Below are 19,495 nucleotides of genomic sequence, written 5' to 3'. Positions count from 1 at the left end.
ATATGTCTACTGTGTTCTTTGTGTCTACTGTACATGTGTTTACTATGTCTACTGTGTTCTTTATGTCTACTACGATGTCTGTGTCTACTATGTCCAAGTCTACTCTGAGTCTACTGTGTCTATGTCTACTGTGTTCGCTGTGTCTATTATACCCGTGTCTACAGTGTCTACCATGCCCGTTTCTACAGTGCCCATGTCTACTGTGTCTGTGTCTGCGTCTGCTTCTGCTGTACATGTGCCGACTATGTTTTCTGTGCATGCGTATCGTGCCTACTGTCCAACAAACCAGTAATAACATCAACCTTATCAACCATACGTTCAAAGCACAAAGTACGAAATACGACGTATATTATTTTCACTCAACCGACTTAATCGACCCTGCAATTGTAGACGATAACAACAAGAAATCTGACCCGGTGTGCACCCACATTAACAGGGAAATCTTGTTTACTCGACTATGGAATGAAGTGTTTTTAAAATATTACAAAATGAACTACAGACAATCTATAATCAGGGATCTTCAGTGTAAACTAATCCACAGAATGGTAACAACAAAGTACTAAATAGTTTAATCAATTCGTGAACTGGTATGTTAGAAATGCGAAGTAACTGTAGTTAGAAGGGAAACAAGCTTCATCCATGGAGGCCCCAGCTGAAACAGGCTGCTCATTATGAATGAATGAATGAACGAATGAACGAACGAACGAACGAATCAACGAACGAAGTTGAATCCAAAGAATGAGTGAGTGAGTATGGTTTTACGCCGCCTTAAGCAATATTCCAGCAATATCACGGCTGGGGACACCAGAAATGGGCTTCACACATTGTACGCATGTCGGAAATCGAACACGGGTCCTCGGCGTGACGAGCGAACGCTTTAGCCACTAGGCTACCCTACCACCCCTAATCCGAAGATCATGCATAGGAAAATACAGTATTTACATTACTTGACTATATATACAATGAAAGCATGTGACTCTTGCCTCTGAATACACTGTTGACACTGTACAGTTTGTGGGCAGCGTTTATATGACGACGTTATTTTTGAGAGGGGAGACAGTGTCTAGTGTGTTGTTCCCTAAAGATGTAGCTGGGCAACGCAGATATAATAAACGCGATGGCCAAACGATCGCATCCCAAAGCGTGAGAGGTTTGACAATCGGTATTCGGAGAAAAGGTACAGGTAATCGACGAGAGGATTGTGAGAATATGTGGGAAATATCCACCTGTGCATAAAATGAACTTGTCCGACATTTCCGAGGTCGGGTTCTATTGAGGGAGTCGCCCTTATTTAAATACGGGTAAATATTTTTAATTTTACATTTTATCATCATTCTTAAACAGGATGTACATAATGTTGATATCTCATCTAAGAAATAAACGACTCGTGGTCGTTGTTTGTCGTACGATAAAGCACCGCAGGGAGAATAAACCACTCGGGACTGCGACCCTCGGCGTTTATTTCTTAAATAAAGTAGCAAAAAGACAGTACGATGTTACCCCAAGTATCCTAATAAATTTGTCATGAACATCTGCACCGAGAAACAATGAAAGCATGACATCGTTGTCAAGCATATCCATTTTTTCATATACATCAACATTAAGTTTATCAATCAGATGTGAAAAGAAATTATATCTGTCAGACATAAAAAAATCACGTTGCAAAAAAATAAGGCAACTGTAGTCAAAACAATGTCGATTACAATGGTTACATTCTATCGACACTTTTGCTCTTAATCCGATTTTAATAAAAGTTGCAGAAGGTGTCTTAAGTGTGGATAGAGATGCATTGTATTCTTAGAGAACGTACATTTGAAAACGTGTATGCATTTTATGGTTTCGTGAGAGATCTTGTCTCTGTTCTCGCTAGCCAAATGTTTTATTCATTTTGTGACAGACGTCTGTTTACAATAGCACGCCAAGCTGATTTAGTTAGGAATGAACCATTACCAGTATAATATTTAATAAAGTTGTCTAAATGATACGTTTTCGCAGTATATAGAAGGCTGCTGCATATGCTTACTGGGCGGCTAATATTGACAATAGCGTTGGTAGAAATGTGAACACTAAATAAAGATGCAATCGTTATTACAGAGCCTTCCAAATGACTGCAATATGCATTTATGTATATAACCATTCATTGACATATTCTCAAGCTAGAAATAGGCGAATCTCTTGGGTGTCTTTTACCACGGACTTGGTTATATAGGTCCATGCTTTTACCAAGCCCTTCTATATGGCGAGCAAAGTAACGTTGTTTACATACAACTATTTCACGTTCTTTACCGTATAAGGCTGGTAACAATTCACATCTATAAAAGCTTGTAGATAAAATAGTTCTTTTCCATATATTGACACACGTAGCAGGGTGGAGATCAGAATAACACATTTTCTTGCTTTTGAGCAACTAGTCAAGACTCATTTTTTACAGGGTAAGTTACTGTTAATGATTACTAGTATTCCGCCATATTTGAGTCAGAGCTGCCAATGGTAGCATCCACAAACTTGTAGCTTACTTTATTATGAGGTTAGCGTGATTTACAGAATACAAGTGATCTACTCTTAGTGGCATTATAGAAGAGTGTATGTTTGTTGGCAAATAATGGATCAAGTCAAGACTAAGACGCTAGGGGTTGTAGATAAGGGTGTTGTATAATCGGCCAATAAGACACGGTGTATATAAAACCCATGAACTTAGAGGCCAGTGCTTGCCTCCTTATTCACTTGATTCAGATCATTATATGAAAATTAGAAGGAATCATGCTGACATGACTCGAACTTGCCCAACACCTTGTTTAATAGAAACTCATCAGACCTTTCTCCGTTTTACCATAATAAAGCCGAACTGTCCGTATAGCTATGGAAGAGTAGATTCCTTAATTTGCTCTTTACACCAGAGACCATATAATTAGATTATTATATATATACATTATATGGTCTCTGTTTACACAAAGGTTATGTGACTTGTGAAATAGAGTTGTGTTTTCGAAAGTGCAAGGAAACATGCAACACCTCACCTCACCACCAACAAAAACTATATTACTCGTTTTTGTTTTCAATACTTACATTATAATGACCTAAATAGCTACAATACCCTCCTTTTTCTCAGTTACCATCAGCCAAAGAAATGCTGTAGTCTTTACCAACACTGCGCAAATGCACACGTTACATTAACCAACCCCAATAAACAGGAGGAAAGGGATTGGTCAAAGGGAAATAACTCGCACCATCTTTTTCCTCAGAATTAATCCTACTGCTGGTATCAGAGAGAATCCGTTTTGTACTTTCAAGAATATTACTGAATTAAAACCAAGAGCATCATTCTGACAACAATTCGGGGTTTTTGTTGTTGTTTTCTTTTAAAACATAATGTGAGGAGTCATGTAGTTTGGAAGTTGAAATGAATAAATTACTTTGATAGATAACATGGATAATTACTTTTTTTTATATTATCTCTTTAAAAAATATGTGAAGTAAAGCTGAATCAATAATAAAACGAAGTTGTTTTATTTACAGTGAGTTTCTTTTGCGTGTATCGAACCTATGAAAACACTGTTGTAACAAGTTTTGAAAACAGAATGAATTGCAACTGGAGTTACTTCCCTTTCTCGGTAGAGGGCAGTGTATTTCCGGTTGAATTATTGCGAAGGAACGTAGCAGGTAAATATGGTTATTTATTGATTACGTACGGTCACATTACGCAACGGATGTCATTAATCTCGGTACTGTTTGTGACACATACCCCAGAGTGTTTTACTGATGATATCTCATTATTTTTAATCCTGCTTATGTAAGATTTGTTGGTCGTGTCAAAAGTCGTTTTCATGTCCCCAGTTTTCGCTCATCGTCGTTGTTTCCGGAGAAGTGTCCCAGCGTACAGTTTGCATTAGTGTCCAGTATTATATTCCGGGAGTGCCTGGTTTTTTTTAAAAGACAGAATATTTTTCAGTGTTTGCGTGTCTCTGCTTTTTGTGTGTCTTTTTTTTGCGCTTTTTGTGTGCGTCCCTGGAGACGATCACGGATCAGTATTTTTTTACATTTTGTTTTAGGCACTCAACATGTTATATGCTATTAGGATCCAATAGTTTACCACTCGTTAAACCTGTTAAGCTCCTATCACTCTGGCTCAGAATATATTTGGTTTCTTTCAGAGGGTGAACCATGACTCGTCACGCCAGAAACTGTACGGCAGGCACTGTGTACACCTACCATGAGAGGAAGAAGGACACGTCCTCATCTGGCTATGGGAGCAAGGAGGTGCGACTTGGGAAGGACTCTGTCAAGGTAATTTTCATTCTTTGGTATTCATGGTACTGATCTGCAGGACTATATACATAGCTTGTCTTTTAATACTGGCCCAGTCATATGTAACAAGGTATACATGGGTTTCCAGCTAGTTTGCAAGTCCTTTTAATATGATTAAACCGCTAGTACTGATTCTGTTGAGGTCGTATGTGGTAGTTTTATACAAAACAGTGCCTCTGATTGACAAATGTGTACCCACTGACATGATAGAGGAGGCCTATGGTTTCAGCTCTAGGACATTTGAACAACTGTGACATTTGTCTACCTGCTGATGGGTTAACTCATGGTTGACCTCATGAACAGATTGACAAGGTGTCCACCCTCAGGTCAAGAGATCTGTGTTTCAAATCCCAGAACAATGTATCATTGATCATGTTGATGTGACATAAAGTAAGTAAGACTAAATCATTACTATTATTTGTATTTCTATTTCAGGAATTTGACTGTTGCTGTTTGACTTTACAACCTTGTAAAAATCCAGTTATTACGTAAGTGGTTTTTTTCTTCAAAATAACATAAATCAATTAAATTTAGAACTGGATGTTAACCCTTTTACTTTTGTCATGTTTATTCTGCAGAAAAAATTGTATGCAATGAGACTCAATTTCAGGTAAGCATGGTAATTATGATCTGATAATTGAACTTTTGAAACTTAATCTGTAGCTACTGGGAATAAGTCTCCATGCAGACATAATAACAATACATAGAGGATATTATATGAGTTTTCATGTCATACTACGTTTACAACAGAGCATAACATGAACACAAATATAATGTTCTATTTATTACTGAAGACATTGTCTACATACAGAGTCAAATTTGTGTGTTTACCTATAAGGACAGCAAGTTACAACAGCAGGGGAACCACAGTTTGCCGAATGACGACAACAATCTTCAGCTGTGACGTTTCTAGTGTGACATCATTCCGACTTCATGTCACAATAAGATTTGAATGACATAAACAATACTGACTGATTGATAGAAAAAATACACTTGTCTCGAGACCTGATATGACCTAAGGGCACATATGATTTTTATGACCCCTGATATGTTTGCCCTCGTAGGAAACGAATAAAGTTATGATCCGTCTGTTCTGCTTTCCGTGTTTGATCAGACTGATGGACATCAGCCGGGGGCATGGGTGGCCCAGTCGTCTAAGGTGTCGCGATCCGCTGTGCAGAGTTGTGTCCCTTGAGCACGCCAGAAACCTATGATTGTGGGTTCGATTCCTGGTTCGCCCCGATTATGTTTCTAGGTTTGTCAGCACCGTACCCGTGCTAGTGGGTTTCACCGAAATGGTAAACATCTGAAACCTGCTTTCCTCCCACATTATGCTGACACGCTGTGCTGTAACTGGAATACTGTTTAAAGCGGCGTTAAACTCAACTCAGTCACTCCTACATCACCCTAACATTATTGTGATGGGGGATAATGACCAACACAGTAGATGATCTTAGCAAATATTTTTGTCAGTGTTATTTGCTTAATCATGTCAGTAAAGATGGCATATCTTCCAATATACAATAAGGTCATGGAGTTGATCCTACTGAATAATACACAACTTGCTTGGCCCAAAATTTACTAGTGCTGCCATGCCTGTGGCAAACATAAAATAGAAAATGGCACACTTGAATTTTATGTTCAGTGCCACTGCATGGTCATTTTCATAAAATATACTAACATCACTTTTTATTTCATGTCTTGACAAAATTAAACTGTGAAACGAAAATGTTTTCGTCGTTATTTGCATGTTCTACTATTGCTTAGCGATTTCCTGTTGTAAAATCGATTGTCGAGATGTTCAAGTTGGCACGAAAAACATGCAAATGTAATCGTGTCAGACCATATTTTGACAGAATATCACAAATTTTAAGTAGGTCTTGCATTTTATATGGAAGTGGTTATATATGTTGATTGTTGTGAAAAACCTAGCAGACGATTGCTATTGTTATTCTTATTGGGTAATGAAAACAAGGCACACCTAAATTGAAAATGGTACACATGAAAAACAGGTCCAGTGCCCTTGGGCACACCTAATTTTTTTTCTAATTTCGAGCCCAGACTTGAGACTATGGGATTCAGAAATTGGAAGTGGTATTTTTCCCAGATATGATTGGAATATTAGTCTAAGAATAGCCCTCCCTGATGAAATAACATCATGGTCATTGTTGCCAGTTTGGCAATAACTAACATAATTATTAGCCTTTTCGGTGTGAGGTTATGATATGTATGTTTTTATCCCCCGCCGCGCGAAAGCGTGAAGCGGGGGATATAGTATTCACGACCGTCCGTACGTACGTCCGTCCGTACGTCCCACCTGTTTGTTGCCGCGATATCTCAAGAACTAAACACTGGATTGTCTTCATATTTGGAACTATGGTGTATATACAGACTCCGCAGACACCAGTCGGTTTTGGTGACCTTGATCCCATTTTCAAGGTCACAGCAGACAAATCTGCTTATAGAGTTGGAAAACGGTGTTGCCGCGATATCTCAAGAACTAAACACTGGATTGTCTTCATATTTGGAACTATGGTGTATATACAGACTCCGCAGACACCAGTCGGTTTTGGTGACCTTGATCCCATTTTCAAGGTCACAGCAGACAAATCTGCTTTTAGAGTTGGAAAACGGTGTTGCCGCGATATCTCAAGAACTAAACACTGGATTGTCTTCATATTTGGAACTATGGTGTATATACAGACACCGCAGACACCAGTCGGTTTTGGTGACCTAGACCCCATTTTCAAGGTCACAGCAGGCAAATCTGCTTTTGGAGTTGGAAAACGGTGTTGCCGCGATATCTCAAGAACTAAACACTGGATTGTCTTCATATTTGGAACTATGGTGTATATACAGACTCCGCAGACACCAGTCGGTTTTGGTGACCTTGGTCCCATTTTCAAGGTCACAGCAGGCAAATCTGCTTTTAGAGTTGGAAAACGGTGTTGCCGCGATATCTCAAGAACTAAACACTGGATTGTCTTCATATTTGGAACTATGGTGTATATACAGACACCGCAGACACCAGTCGGTTTTGGTGACCTTGACCCCATTTTCAAGGTCACAGCAGGCAAATCTGCTTTTGGAGTTAGAAAACGGTGTTGTCGCGATATCTCAAGAACTAATCGCTGGATTGTCTTCATATTTGGAACTATAGTGTATATACAGACACCGCATACACCTGTCAGATTTGGTGACCTTGACCCCTTTTTCAAGGTCACAGCAGGCAAATCTGTTTTTGGAGTTGGAAAACGGTGTTGCCACAACTAATCGCTGGATTGTCTTCATATTTGGTACTATGGTGTATATACAGGCGGGGGATATTTCGTCACTCTGTGACAAATACTTGTGTTATCTGTCTTTTCTACTTTATGCAATGAAATTTAAAATCTACTGAACATATCAATATAATTTTTGCATACCCATGGTAACATGTAAGAATGTTTGAAGTAAATCCAGTATAGGCCTCAAGACGCACTTACCTCACATTTTGAAACATAGCACGATACTTGCATTGTGATACTTAATTTGAACACCTGAACACAAACATCATGACACATGGGTAGGCATATCATGGATCATATCATCGGGTGTAAATTCTCAATGCAGCGTGGCAAACTTACACTCCAGTTCCTTCTTCCACAGGTCTGACGGGTATCTGTATGACAAGGAGGCCATCTTGGAATACATCATCCACCAAAAGAGAGAGATCGCCAGAAAGCTGAAGGAATTTGAAAAACAGAAGACAAAGCTTGAGGTAATTGGATTACAAATCGGGATTAAATGTCTTCTAACTGCTGCTTATTGTTTTCACTACGCTTAAGAATATCCACACTTCTCGGCTAAATCTTTCTGGTTAGGTTTTGGCACTGACTTAAATTCCTCTATGAAAGCAACTTTCTTAGCAGGTGTAAGTTCGATATGCCTATTCTTTGCCGGTCAGTCAGCGATTGATATTGATATGACAAGCTGTGTTGACCGTCATTTATTGACAGGCTTTTGACACTGAGTTAATGAGAAACAGTGTTAAGATCAATAGGATTACAAGCAGGATTAGGATTGTTGTTTTAGCTGACAATGACTGAACTTATTTCAAAGTGAGAAAACATCCACTATGGTCCAGTCTGATTTGGACAGCTTCTTTTCACTAGTAAATTCGTTGTTGGGATCGTAATGCATCTGAAGTGCAAAAAGTCTGAATTAGAGACTTGTATGTCAGTTTGAATAATGATACAAATTTTATGTTCACTTTTGTCTTAACCTCTGTATGTTTGAAAATGTCAGGATATTTTTATATGACAATGTGTAATTTTCTATCAATTATTAATGTGCAAAATATTTGAGCGCCTTATGCTAAAATTAATCCAGCAGGCAGGGGTAAGAAGTGTGAAAACAATTCAGCAGGCTAAAGGTTAAGGAACTGAGTGGACAGGAGAAAAAAATCTGGTTTTCACCGAAGTCTGATTTTGACAGATTGCACTGTACTGGTATTTCAAGATTTCAGTCAGCATCAATTTAAAAAATTACTTGCAAAGCAAATTTATATAATCAAGAGATTTCGGGGGTAGATGAAGCATTTTCCAATGTGTTGACCGAGAATTTTCCCCATATCAGTCATGAAATGTATTAGTGATTCCAATTCAAAGCCAAAATTAAGAACATTACCAATTAAAATCAACAATCACTTGTATCAGTAATTGACGACCCCATATTTGGGTGTCACCCAATGTGTAACTTCAGTGAAAGTGTATGGTTCCTTGGATTTCGAGACCTTCCTGCTGTATTTCGAGACCTTCCTGCTGTATTTCGAGACCTTCCTGCTGTATATTGAGACTGTTCTGCTGTATTTTGATCTGAGTGATGTTGTTGCATTAACTACTGCTCCTTGTTTGGTAGACGGAGAAGGCGGAACTGTGCAAGGCTGCAGTAGAAGCAAAGAAGACGGCCTTCGTCCAGAAAGAGACCAACCCTGTCGCTGACAACATGGAGCAGAAGAAGCTTGGTAGGAGTGATAGATACACACGATACGTCCCAATACTTTGTTCATGATACATTGTGTACAGATAGATCAATACTTTGTTCATGATACATCATGTACAGGTAGATCAATACTTTGTTCATGATACATTGTGTACAGATAGATCAATACTTTGTTCATGATACATTATGTACAGATAGATCAATACTTTGTTCATGATACATTATGTACAGATAGATCAATACTTTGTTCATGATACATTATGTACAGAAAGATCAATACTTTGTTCATGATACATCATGTACAGGTAGATCAATACTTTGTTCATGATACATTATGTACAGATAGATCAATACTTTGTTCATGATACATTATGTACAGATAGATCAATACTTTGTTCATGATACATTATGTACAGATAGATCAATACTTTGTTATTGATACATTATGTACAGATTGATCAATACTTTGTTATTGATACGATATGTAGATCAATACTTTGTTCATGATACATTATGTACAGATAGATCAATACTTTGTTAATGATATGATATGTAGGTCAATTTTTACATGATGAAATATATAGATCAATCATTGTCAATACTTCATGAGACCCATGAAGATCCAGGTTAGAATAGGTCTTCAGCAGCCTATGCTTGTCGTAAAAGGCGACTAACAGGATCAGGTGGTCATCCCTGGTGACTCGGCTGATGCATGTCATCGTATCCAAATTGCGGAGAACAGCACTCATGATGTCAATCTCTGGATTGTCTGGTCCAGACTCGAGTATTTACAGACCTCTGTCATACAGCTGAAATATTGCTGAGTGAGGCGTTAAACAACAGACAATCAACCAATACTTCATGATGCAATAATGTGATCATGTCAATATAATTAAGGAAAATAAAACAGATTATTCTTCATACTTGTCTCATCTTGATGATTGCAGCAGTAGAAAGTCAGGTTCCGACCAGTTTGTCTAACATGGAGACAGGGAAAGACAAGACACTCCCCAGCTTCTGGATTCCCAACCTCACCCCCCACGCTCAGCCCACCCAGGTCAAGAAGCCGGTAAGTAGTGGTCACTCTCCCCTATCTTCACCCCTCCTGCTCAGCCCAACCAGGTCAAGAAGCCGGTAAGTAGTGGTCACTCTCCCCTATCTTCACCCCTCCTGCTCAGCCCAACCGGGTCAAGAAGCCAGTAAGTAGTGGTCACTCTCCACTATCCTCACCCCCTCACTCAGCCCACCCAGTCAAGAAGCCAGTAAGAAGTGGTCACCCTCCCCTATCTTCACCCCCATGCTCAGCCCACCCAGTCAAGAAGCCAGTAAGTAGTGGTCACTTTACCCTATCCCCAAACCCATCACTCAGCCCACCCAGTCAAGAAGGTGTCTTGGTTGATGTATGTAATTGTATCCCAATTGCAAGGATGATACTCATGATGTCAAACACTGGATTGTCTGGTCCAGACTTGATTACTTACAGATCGCCGTCATATAGCTGGAATATTGCTGAGTGTGGCGTTAAACAACAAACAAACAGAACCTTCTGAGGGATGGCGTCTTTACAGTGCAGTACATAGTGCCGCTGAAAGTGTCTGTTTTGTCTCTGATCAGTGCTGTACCAGTTGTATGTTGACCAAGATCTGAAGAACTGTTGTGTGACATTTCCAGGAGGAGAAGGTCCGCTGTCCAATGAGCAAGAAGCCCCTGAGATTGAAGGATCTGATTGATGTGACATTCACTCCAATCAAGGATGGGGATAGCAAAACAGCTCTCATAGCCAAACAGGTAAATCTCATAGCAGAGCAGATAAGTCATGCTCTTAACCAAACAGGTAAATCATGTTCTCATAGCCAAACAAGTAAATCATGCTGTCTTTGCCAAACAGGTAAATCATGCTCTCATAGCCAAACAAGTAAATCATGCTTTCTTAGCCAAACAGGTAAATCATGCTCTCTTAGACAAACAAGTAAATCATGCTTTCTTAGCCAAACAGGCAAATCATGCTCTCTTAGCCCAACAAGTAAATCATGCTCTCTTTACCAAACAGGCAAATCATGCTCTCTTAGCCCAACAAGTAAATCATGCTCTCTTTACCAAACAGGTCATGTTCTCTTTATGTCTGCTGGCAGAATGAAAGGGACACATTTAGACACATTGTTATGACAGTTAATGCAGGCTGTCTTGCTTTTCTGATGGAGTGCATTATCTGATTCAGGAGATTTGTTTTTTCCATCCACATCTTCAAGTTGTTTGGATCAGACTTTGTGAGTAGTTTCTGTTAAGTGTATGCTGTTGTTGTTTGTTTCCAGGCTCGGTATGTCTGTGCAGTCACAAATGATGTGCTTGGAAACTCTGTGCCATGTGCTGTGTTAAAAACATCGTAAGTAAACCTGGTATGTCTTTTCCATAGGGGCAGGCGTCGCCCAGTTGTCTAAGACACGGCAATTACTGTGCCAGAAACACATGATCAAAGATTCGCCTAATTATGTGTCTAGGCTTGCTAGAACCATACCTGCTCTTGTGGGCTTCACCAAAATGATTTATGAGGACATCATTACTTATATCTTGTCGTCATGTGACGGCTGAAATATTGCGTTATTTCTCACTCACTCACTCACTCACTCACTCACTCACTCACTCACTCACTCACTCACTCACTCATGTTCAGGTAAAGTTGGAAAGAGAGTGTGAATTTCACCTCATGAACTACCAGCCTGTAATTTCTTCACATATAAGGCTGCTGTCACATGGATGAAATTTGATATATCCCCCTCCGGACCCTCATATGGCCGTCCAATGTGACTGTGTGCGATGTTGCAGGGGGAATGTGGTGACGATGGAGTGTCTGGACAAGATCATCAAGAAGGACATGGTGGATCCTACCAATAGCAAGAAGCTGACGGAGAAGGATATCATCCCACTACAGAGGGTAATACAAAATATACCACATAGATTGGGCCCCCTGGTTAGTGGAAGGATATCGTCCCACTACAGAGGTTAATACAAAATATACCACATAGATGGGGGTGTGGGATAGTGGAAGGATATCATCCCACTACAGAGGGTAATACAAAATATACCACATAGATTGGGCCCCCTGGTTAGTGGAAGGATATCGTCCCACTACAGAGGTTAATACAAAATATACCACATAGATGGGGGTGTGGGATAGTGGAAGGATATCATCCCACTACAGAGGGTAATACAAAATATACCACATAGATTGGGCCTCCTGGTTAGTGGAAGGATATCGTCCCACTACAGAGGTTAATACAAAATATACCACATAGATGGGGGTGTGGGATAGTGGAAGGATATCATCCAACTACAGAGGGTAATACAAAATATACCACATATAGGATAATACAAAATATACCACATAGATGGGGGTGTGGGATAGCTGAAAGATATCATCCCACTACAGAGGGTAATACAAAATATACCACATAGATTGGGCCTCCTGGTTAGTGGAAGGATATCATCCCACTACAGAGGTAAATACAAAATATACCACATAGATGGGGGTGTGGGATAGTGGAAGGATATCATCCAACTACAGAGGGTAATACAAAATATACCACATAGAGGATAATACAAAATATACCACATAGATGGGGGTGTAGGATAGCTGAAAGATATCATCCCACTACAGAGGGTACTACAAAATATACCACATAGATGAGGGTGTGGGATAGTGGAAGGATATCATCCCACTACAGAGGGTAATACCGAATATACTACATACATTGGGCTGTGGTGTAAGAGGGGTTAGTGGTGTAAGTGTGGTTAGTGGTGTAAGTGTGGTTAGTGGTGTAAGGGTGGTTAGTGAGGTAAGAGTGGTTAGTGGGGTAAGGGTGGTTAGTGGTGTAAGTGTGGTTAGTGGTGTAAGAGTGGTTAGTGGTGTAAGAGTGGTTAGTGGTGTAAGAGTGGTTAGTGGGGTAAGGGTGGTGTAAGTGTGGTTAGTGGTGTAAGAGTGGTTAGTGGGGTAAGAGTGGTTAGTGGTGTAAGAGTGGTTAGTGGGGTAAGGGTGGTGTAAGTGTGGTTAGTGGTGTAAGGGTGGTTAGTGGGGTAAGAGTGGTTAGTGGGGTAAGGGTGGTTAGTTGGATGAGAGTGGTTAGTGGGGTAAGAGTGGTCACTGGTGTAAGGGTGGTTAGTTGGATGAGAGTGGTTAGTGGGGTAAGAGTGGTCAGTGGTGTAAGGGTGGTTTGTGGTGTAAGGGTGGTTTGTGGTGTAAGAGTGGTTAGTGGTGTAAGTGTGGTTATTGGGTTAAGAGTGGTTAGTTGTGTAAGAGTGGTTAGTGGTGTGAGGGTGGTTAGTGGTGTAAGGGTGGTTAGTGGGGTAAGAGTGGTTATTGCAGTAAGGGTGGTTATTGGGGTAAGAGTGGTTATTGGGGTAAGAGTGGTTAGTGTTGTAAGGGTGGTTAGTGGGGTAAGAGTGGTTATTGGGGTAAGAGTTTTTAGTGGTGTAAGGGTGGTTAGTGGTGTAAGGGTGGTTAGTGGGGTAAGAGTGGTTATTGCAGTAAGGGTGGTTATTGGGGTAAGAGTGGTTAGTGGTGTAAGTGTGGTTAGTGGTGTAAGGGTGGTTAGTGAGGTAAGAGTGGTTAGTGGGGTAAGGGTGGTTAGTGGGGTAAGTGTGGTTAGTGGGGTAAGAGTGGTTATTGGGGTAAGAGTTTTTAGTGGTGTAAGGGTGGTTAGTGGTGTAAGGGTGGTTATTGGGGTAAGAGTGGTTAGTGGGGTAAGGGTGGTTAGTGGGGTAAGGGTGGTTAGTGGTGTAAGGGTGGTTAGTGTTGTAAGGGTGGTTATTGAGGTAAGAGTGGTTAGTGGGGTAAGGGTGGTTAGTGGGGTAAGTGTGGTTAGTGGTGTAAGTGTGGTTAGTGGTGTAAGAGTGGTTAGTGGTGTAAGAGTGGTTAGTGGTGTAAGAGTGGTTAGTGGGGTAAGGGTGGTGTAAGTGTGGTTAGTGGTGTAAGGGTGGTTAGTGGGGTAAGAGTGGTTAGTGGGGTAAGGGTGGTTAGTTGGATGAGAGTGGTTAGTGGGGTAAGAGTGGTCAGTGGTGTAAGGGTGGTTTGTGGTGTAAGGGTGGTTTGTGGTGTAAGAGTGGTTAGTGGTGTAAGTGTGGTTAGTGGGGTAAGAGTGGTTAGTTGTGTAAGAGTGGTTAGTGGTGTGAGGGTGGTTAGTGGTGTAAGGGTGGTTAGTGGGGTAAGAGTGGTTATTGCAGTAAGGGTGGTTATTGGGGTAAGAGTGGTTATTGGGGTAAGAGTGGTTATTGGGGTAAGAGTGGTTAGTGTTGTAAGGGTGGTTAGTGGTGTAAGGGTGGTTATTGCAGTAAGGGTGGTTATTGGGGTAAGAGTGGTTATTGGGGTAAGAGTGGTTAGTTGTGTAAGAGTGGTTAGTGGTGTAAGGGTGGTTAGTGGGGTAAGAGTGGTTAGTGGGGTAAGGGTGGTTATTGCAGTAAGGGTGGTTATTGGGGTAAGAGTGGTTAGTGTTGTAAGGGTGGTTAGTGGGGTAAGAGTGGTTATTGCAGTGAGGGTGGTTATTGGGGTAAGAGTGGTTATTGGGGTAAGAGTGGTTAGTGATGTAAGGGTGGTTAGTGGTGTAAGGGTGGTTAGTGGTGTAAGGGTGGTTAGTGGGGTAAGAGTGGTTAGTGGGGTAAGAGTGGTTAGTGTTGTAAGGGTGGTTAGTGGGGTAAGAGTGGTTATTGCAGTAAGAGTGGTTATTGCAGTAAGGGTGGTTATTGGGGTAAGAGTGGTTAGTGTTGTAAGGGTGGTTAGTGGGGTAAGAGTGGTTATTGCGGTAAGGGTGGTTATTGGGGTAAGAGTGGTTATTGGGGTAAGGGTGGTTATTGGGGTAAGAGTGGTTAGTGGGGTAAGAGTGGTTAGTGATGTAAGGGTGGTTAGTGGTGTAAGGGTGGTTATTGGGGTAAGAGTGGTTAGTGGGTTAAGGGTGGTTAGTGGGGTAAGGGTGGTTAGTGGTGTAAGGGTGGTTAGTGTTGTAAGGGTGGTTAGTGGGGTAAGAGTGGTTAGTGATGTAAGGGTGGTTAGTGGTGTAAGGGTGGTTAGTGGTGTAAGGGTGGTTAGTGGTGTAAGGGTGGTTAGTGGGGTAAGAGTGGTTAGTGTTGTAAGGGTGGTTAGTGGGGTAAGAGTGGTTATTGCAGTAAGAGTGGTTATTGCAGTAAGGGTGGTTATTGGGGTAAGAGTGGTTAGTGTTGTAAGGGTGGTTAGTGGGGTAAGAGTGGTTATTGCGGTAAGGGTGGTTATATGGGTAAGAGTGGTTATTGGGGTAAGGGTGGTTATTGGGGTAAGAGTGGTTAGTGGGGTAAGAGTGGTTAGTGATGTAAGGGTGGTTAGTGGTGTAAGGGTGGTTAGTGGGGTAAGAGTGGTTAGTGGGGGTAAGGGTGGTTATTGCAGTAAGGGTGGTTATTGGGGTAAGAGTGGTTAGTGGTGAAAGGGTGGTTATTGGGGTAAGAGTGGTTATTGCGGTAAGGGTGGTTATTGGGGTAAGAGTGGTTAGTGATGTAAGGGTGGTTAGTGGTGTAAGGGTGGTTAGTGGGGTAAGAGGGGTTATTGAGGTAAGAGTGGTTAGTGGTGTAAGGGTGGTTATTGGGGTAAGAGTGGTTAGTGGTGTAAGGGTGGTTAGTGGGGTAAGAGTGGTTAGTGGGGTAAGGGTGGTTAGTTGGATGAGAGTGGTTAGTGGGGTAAGAGTGGTCACTGGGGTAAGGGTGGTTAGTTGGATGAGAGTGGTTAGTGGGGTAAGAGTGGTCAGTGGTGTAAGGGTGGTTTGTGGTTTGTGGTGTAAGGGTGGTTTGTGGTGTAAGAGTGGTTAGTGGTGTAAGTGTGGTTATTGGGTTAAGAGTGGTTAGTTGTGTAAGAGTGGTTAGTGGTGTGAGGGTGGTTAGTGGTGTAAGGGTGGTTAGTGGGGTAAGAGTGGTTATTGCAGTAAGGGTGGTTATTGGGGTAAGAGTGGTTATTGGGGTAAGAGTGGTTATTGCAGTAAGGGTGGTTAGTGGGGTAAGAGTGGTTATTGGGGTAAGAGTTTTTAGTGGTGTAAGGGTGGTTAGTGGCGTAAGGGTGGTTAGTGGGGTAAGAGTGGTTATTGCAGTAAGGGTGGTTATTGGGGTAAGAGTGGTTAGTGGGGTAAGAGTGGTTAGTGATGTAAGGGTGGTTATTGGGGTAAGAGTGGTTATTGGGGTAAGAGTTTTTAGTGGTGTAAGGGTGGTTAGTGGCGTAAGGGTGGTTAGTGGGGTAAGAGTGGTTATTGCAGTAAGGGTGGTTATTGGGGTAAGAGTGGTTATTGGGGTAAGAGTGGTTATTGCAGTAAGGGTGGTTAGTGGGGTAAGAGTGGTTATTGGGGTAAGAGTTTTTAGTGGTGTAAGGGTGGTTAGTGGCGTAAGGGTGGTTAGTGGGGTAAGAGTGGTTATTGCAGTAAGGGTGGTTAGTGGGGTAAGAGTGGTTATTGGGGTAAGAGTTTTTAGTGGTGTAAGGATGGTTAGTGGCGTAAGAGTGGTTAGTGGGGTAAGAGTGGTTATTGGGGTAAGAGTGGTTAGTGGGGTAAGAGTGGTTAGTGTTGTAAGGGTGGTTAGTGGGGTAAGAGTGGTTATTGCAGTAAGAGTGGTTATTGCAGTAAGGGTGGTTATTGGGGTAAGAGTGGTTAGTGATGTAAGGGTGGTTAGTGGTGTAAGGGTGGTTAGTGGGGTAAGAGTGGTTATTGCGGTAAGGGTGGTTATTGGGGTAAGAGTGGTTATTGGGGTAAGGGTGGTTATTGGGGTAAGAGTGGTTAGTGGGGTAAGAGTGGTTAGTGATGTAAGGGTGGTTAGTGGTGTAAGGGTGGTTAGTGGGGTAAGAGTGGTTAGTGGGGGTAAGGGTGGTTATTGCAGTAAGGGTGGTTATTGGGGTAAGAGTGGTTAGTGGTGAAAGGGTGGTTATTGGGGTAAGAGTGGTTATTGCGGTAAGGGTGGTTATTGGGGTAAGAATGGTTAGTGATGTAAGGGTGGTTAGTGGTGTAAGGGTGGTTAGTGGGGTAAGAGTGGTTATTGAGGTAAGAGTGGTTAGTGGTGTAAGGGTGGTTATTGGGGTAAGAGTGGTTAGTGGTGTAAGGGTGGTTAGTGGGGTAAGAGTGGTTAGTGGGGTAAGGGTGGTTAGTTGGATGAGAGTGGTTAGTGGGGTAAGAGTGGTCACTGGGGTAAGGGTGGTTAGTTGGATGAGAGTGGTTAGTGGGGTAAGAGTGGTCAGTGGTGTAAGGGTGGTTTGTGGTTTGTGGTGTAAGGGTGGTTTGTGGTGTAAGAGTGGTTAGTGGTGTAAGTGTGGTTATTGGGTTAAGAGTGGTTAGTTGTGTAAGAGTGGTTAGTGGTGTGAGGGTGGTTAGTGGTGTAAGGGTGGTTAGTGGGGTAAGAGTGGTTATTGCAGTAAGGGTGGTTATTGGGGTAAGAGTGGTTATTGGGGTAAGAGTGGTTATTGCAGTAAGGGTGGTTAGTGGGGTAAGAGTGGTTATTGGGGTAAGAGTTTTTAGTGGTGTAAGGGTGGTTAGTGGCGTAAGGGTGGTTAGTGGGGTAAGAGTGGTTATTGCAGTAAGGGTGGTTATTTGGGTAAGAGTGGTTAGTGGGGTAAGAGTGGTTAGTGATGTAAGGGTGGTTATTGGGGTAAGAGTGGTTATTGCGGTAAGGGTGGTTATTGGGGTAAGAGTGGTTAGTGATGTAAGGGTGGTTAGTGGTGTAAGGGTGGTTAGTGGGGTAAGAGTGGTTATTGAGGTAAGAGTGGTTAGTGGTGTAAGGGTGGTTATTGAGGTAAGGGTGGTTATTGGGGTAAGAGTGGTTAGTGGGGTAAGAGTGGTTTGTGGCGTAAGAGTGGTTAGTGGGGTATGAAAGGTTACTTTGACATGAGGTGCAGGACTGTTTCTAGTAGGGTGATCTTGGTTACTGTTGTGAGTGGGGTCTGCATAATAACAAAGAATATACACTAATATATTGGATCTGTTGTAATAGTCTGTGTGTAGGCTAAAGCACATCAGATGGTTTTTGTGAGATTTAACACCCAAATCAAAGGGAGAGTTCATCTTTAGGATGAGGGTTTTAAATCTCATAAAAAGCAAAAGGTAAGTGTATTATCTGACTTATAAACAGTAAAAACAAACTTAAAACAACATTTATCAACATTTTAATGTATCAAACATACTTTCCATGAGCCTTAGGAAACAGGCGTAAAATATCTGTTGCTGGTATACAGGTTCTTAAAAGCATTGTGATTTATCAGTTCTACGAAGGTTGCATGTTCGATCCGCGGGAATATAAAGAAAATATTTGTCTTTGATTTTACCGTTGATTACTTTGTGTTTAAATGCAATATAAATTTCTAGTGAGAAGCGTTCATATGTTACAGTATAAACAGAAGTTGTATTAATAAAATCCCTGGGATATTATACCATCGCTGTTTATGAGATTTAACCCCACTGGAGAACAATAGACGTTTAAAAAGATGGAATAATAGAATATAGCTGACCATATTTGTTCATGAAATCCCTTAACGTGTAGTCATTTGTTTGTTCCAGGGATCATCAGGTTTTTCAGGGGCTGGCATCAACTTGAAGGCAAAGAGAGATGGTGCTGCTCTCCAGGCCTAACTCAGAGATGTGGAATCTCTTCAGTGTAGCATGTCATATTAAATGTCACTCATTTTGTAAATATTTTACATGTTAGTATCAAATATGTGTATTGTATGTTTATGATGTTATGAATAAACAATAGATATTGTGCATTGGGATTTCTGTGTGAATTCAACGACAAAAATCAACAGAATTATTCTGAAATGAAATATTTTAAGATTGTTTTTGTTAAATTGTCTTTGTATATAATAGAAAAGCGCCAGGGGAATCTCTTCAGTCAAGTGAGGGGGTTGGGGTTGGGTTTTTTCCTCCTGAAAATACAGTTGGTTTACCTCCATACAGTTACATATAAAGCTATTTTGTTTCTTTGTTTGTTGTTTCATGCCATTCTCAGAAATATTCTAGCTATTTGACGGCAGTCTGTAAATAATCGAGTCTGGACCAGACAATCCAGTGATTGCCAACATGAGCATCGATCCACTCAATTGGGATGCGATGACATGCATCAACCAAGCAACCGAGCCTGACCACCTGATCCTGTTTGTCGCCTCTTAAGACAAGAGCAGTCACCTTTTTTGGCAAGCATGGGTTACTGAACATCTAATCTGACCCGG

At 41.3% G+C, this 19,495-nt stretch overlaps 1 protein-coding gene across 1 annotated transcript; it reads left to right on the top strand.

Annotated features, from left to right (window-relative positions):
- The first annotated feature begins 3,582 nt into the window (after positions 1-3,582).
- LOC124115066 (nitric oxide synthase-interacting protein-like) lies at positions 3,583-19,031 on the top strand. The gene is made up of 10 exons (XM_046475902.2): positions 3,583-3,660; positions 4,152-4,284; positions 4,741-4,793; positions 7,954-8,065; positions 9,205-9,310; positions 10,236-10,357; positions 10,960-11,076; positions 11,601-11,671; positions 12,112-12,220; positions 18,828-19,031. The coding sequence occupies exons 2-10, from the start codon at positions 4,162-4,164 to the stop codon at positions 18,897-18,899; spliced, it is 885 nt and encodes a 294-aa protein (XP_046331858.1). The 5' UTR covers positions 3,583-3,660; positions 4,152-4,161; the 3' UTR covers positions 18,900-19,031.
- Positions 19,032-19,495: the final 464 nt, after the last annotated feature.

Source organism: Haliotis rufescens, unplaced genomic scaffold (genome assembly GCF_023055435.1).
Source record: "Haliotis rufescens isolate VD_foot unplaced genomic scaffold, xgHalRufe1.0.p SCAF_6, whole genome shotgun sequence".
In the NCBI taxonomy this organism is placed as follows: Eukaryota; Metazoa; Mollusca; class Gastropoda; order Lepetellida; family Haliotidae; genus Haliotis; species Haliotis rufescens.
This window is presented reverse-complemented; position numbering and strand designations above follow the sequence as displayed.

Excerpts from the sequence above, each read along its gene's own strand:
- LOC124115066 (XM_046475902.2), top strand. The coding sequence starts at position 4,162 with ATGACTCGTCACGCCAGAAACTGTACGGCAGGCACTGTGTACACCTAC. Across the intron at positions 10,358-10,959 it reads CCACCCAGGTCAAGAAGCCG|GAGGAGAAGGTCCGCTGTCC; the intron begins GTAAGTAGTGGT and ends TGACATTTCCAG. Across the intron at positions 11,672-12,111 it reads TGTGCTGTGTTAAAAACATC|GGGGAATGTGGTGACGATGG; the intron begins GTAAGTAAACCT and ends GCGATGTTGCAG.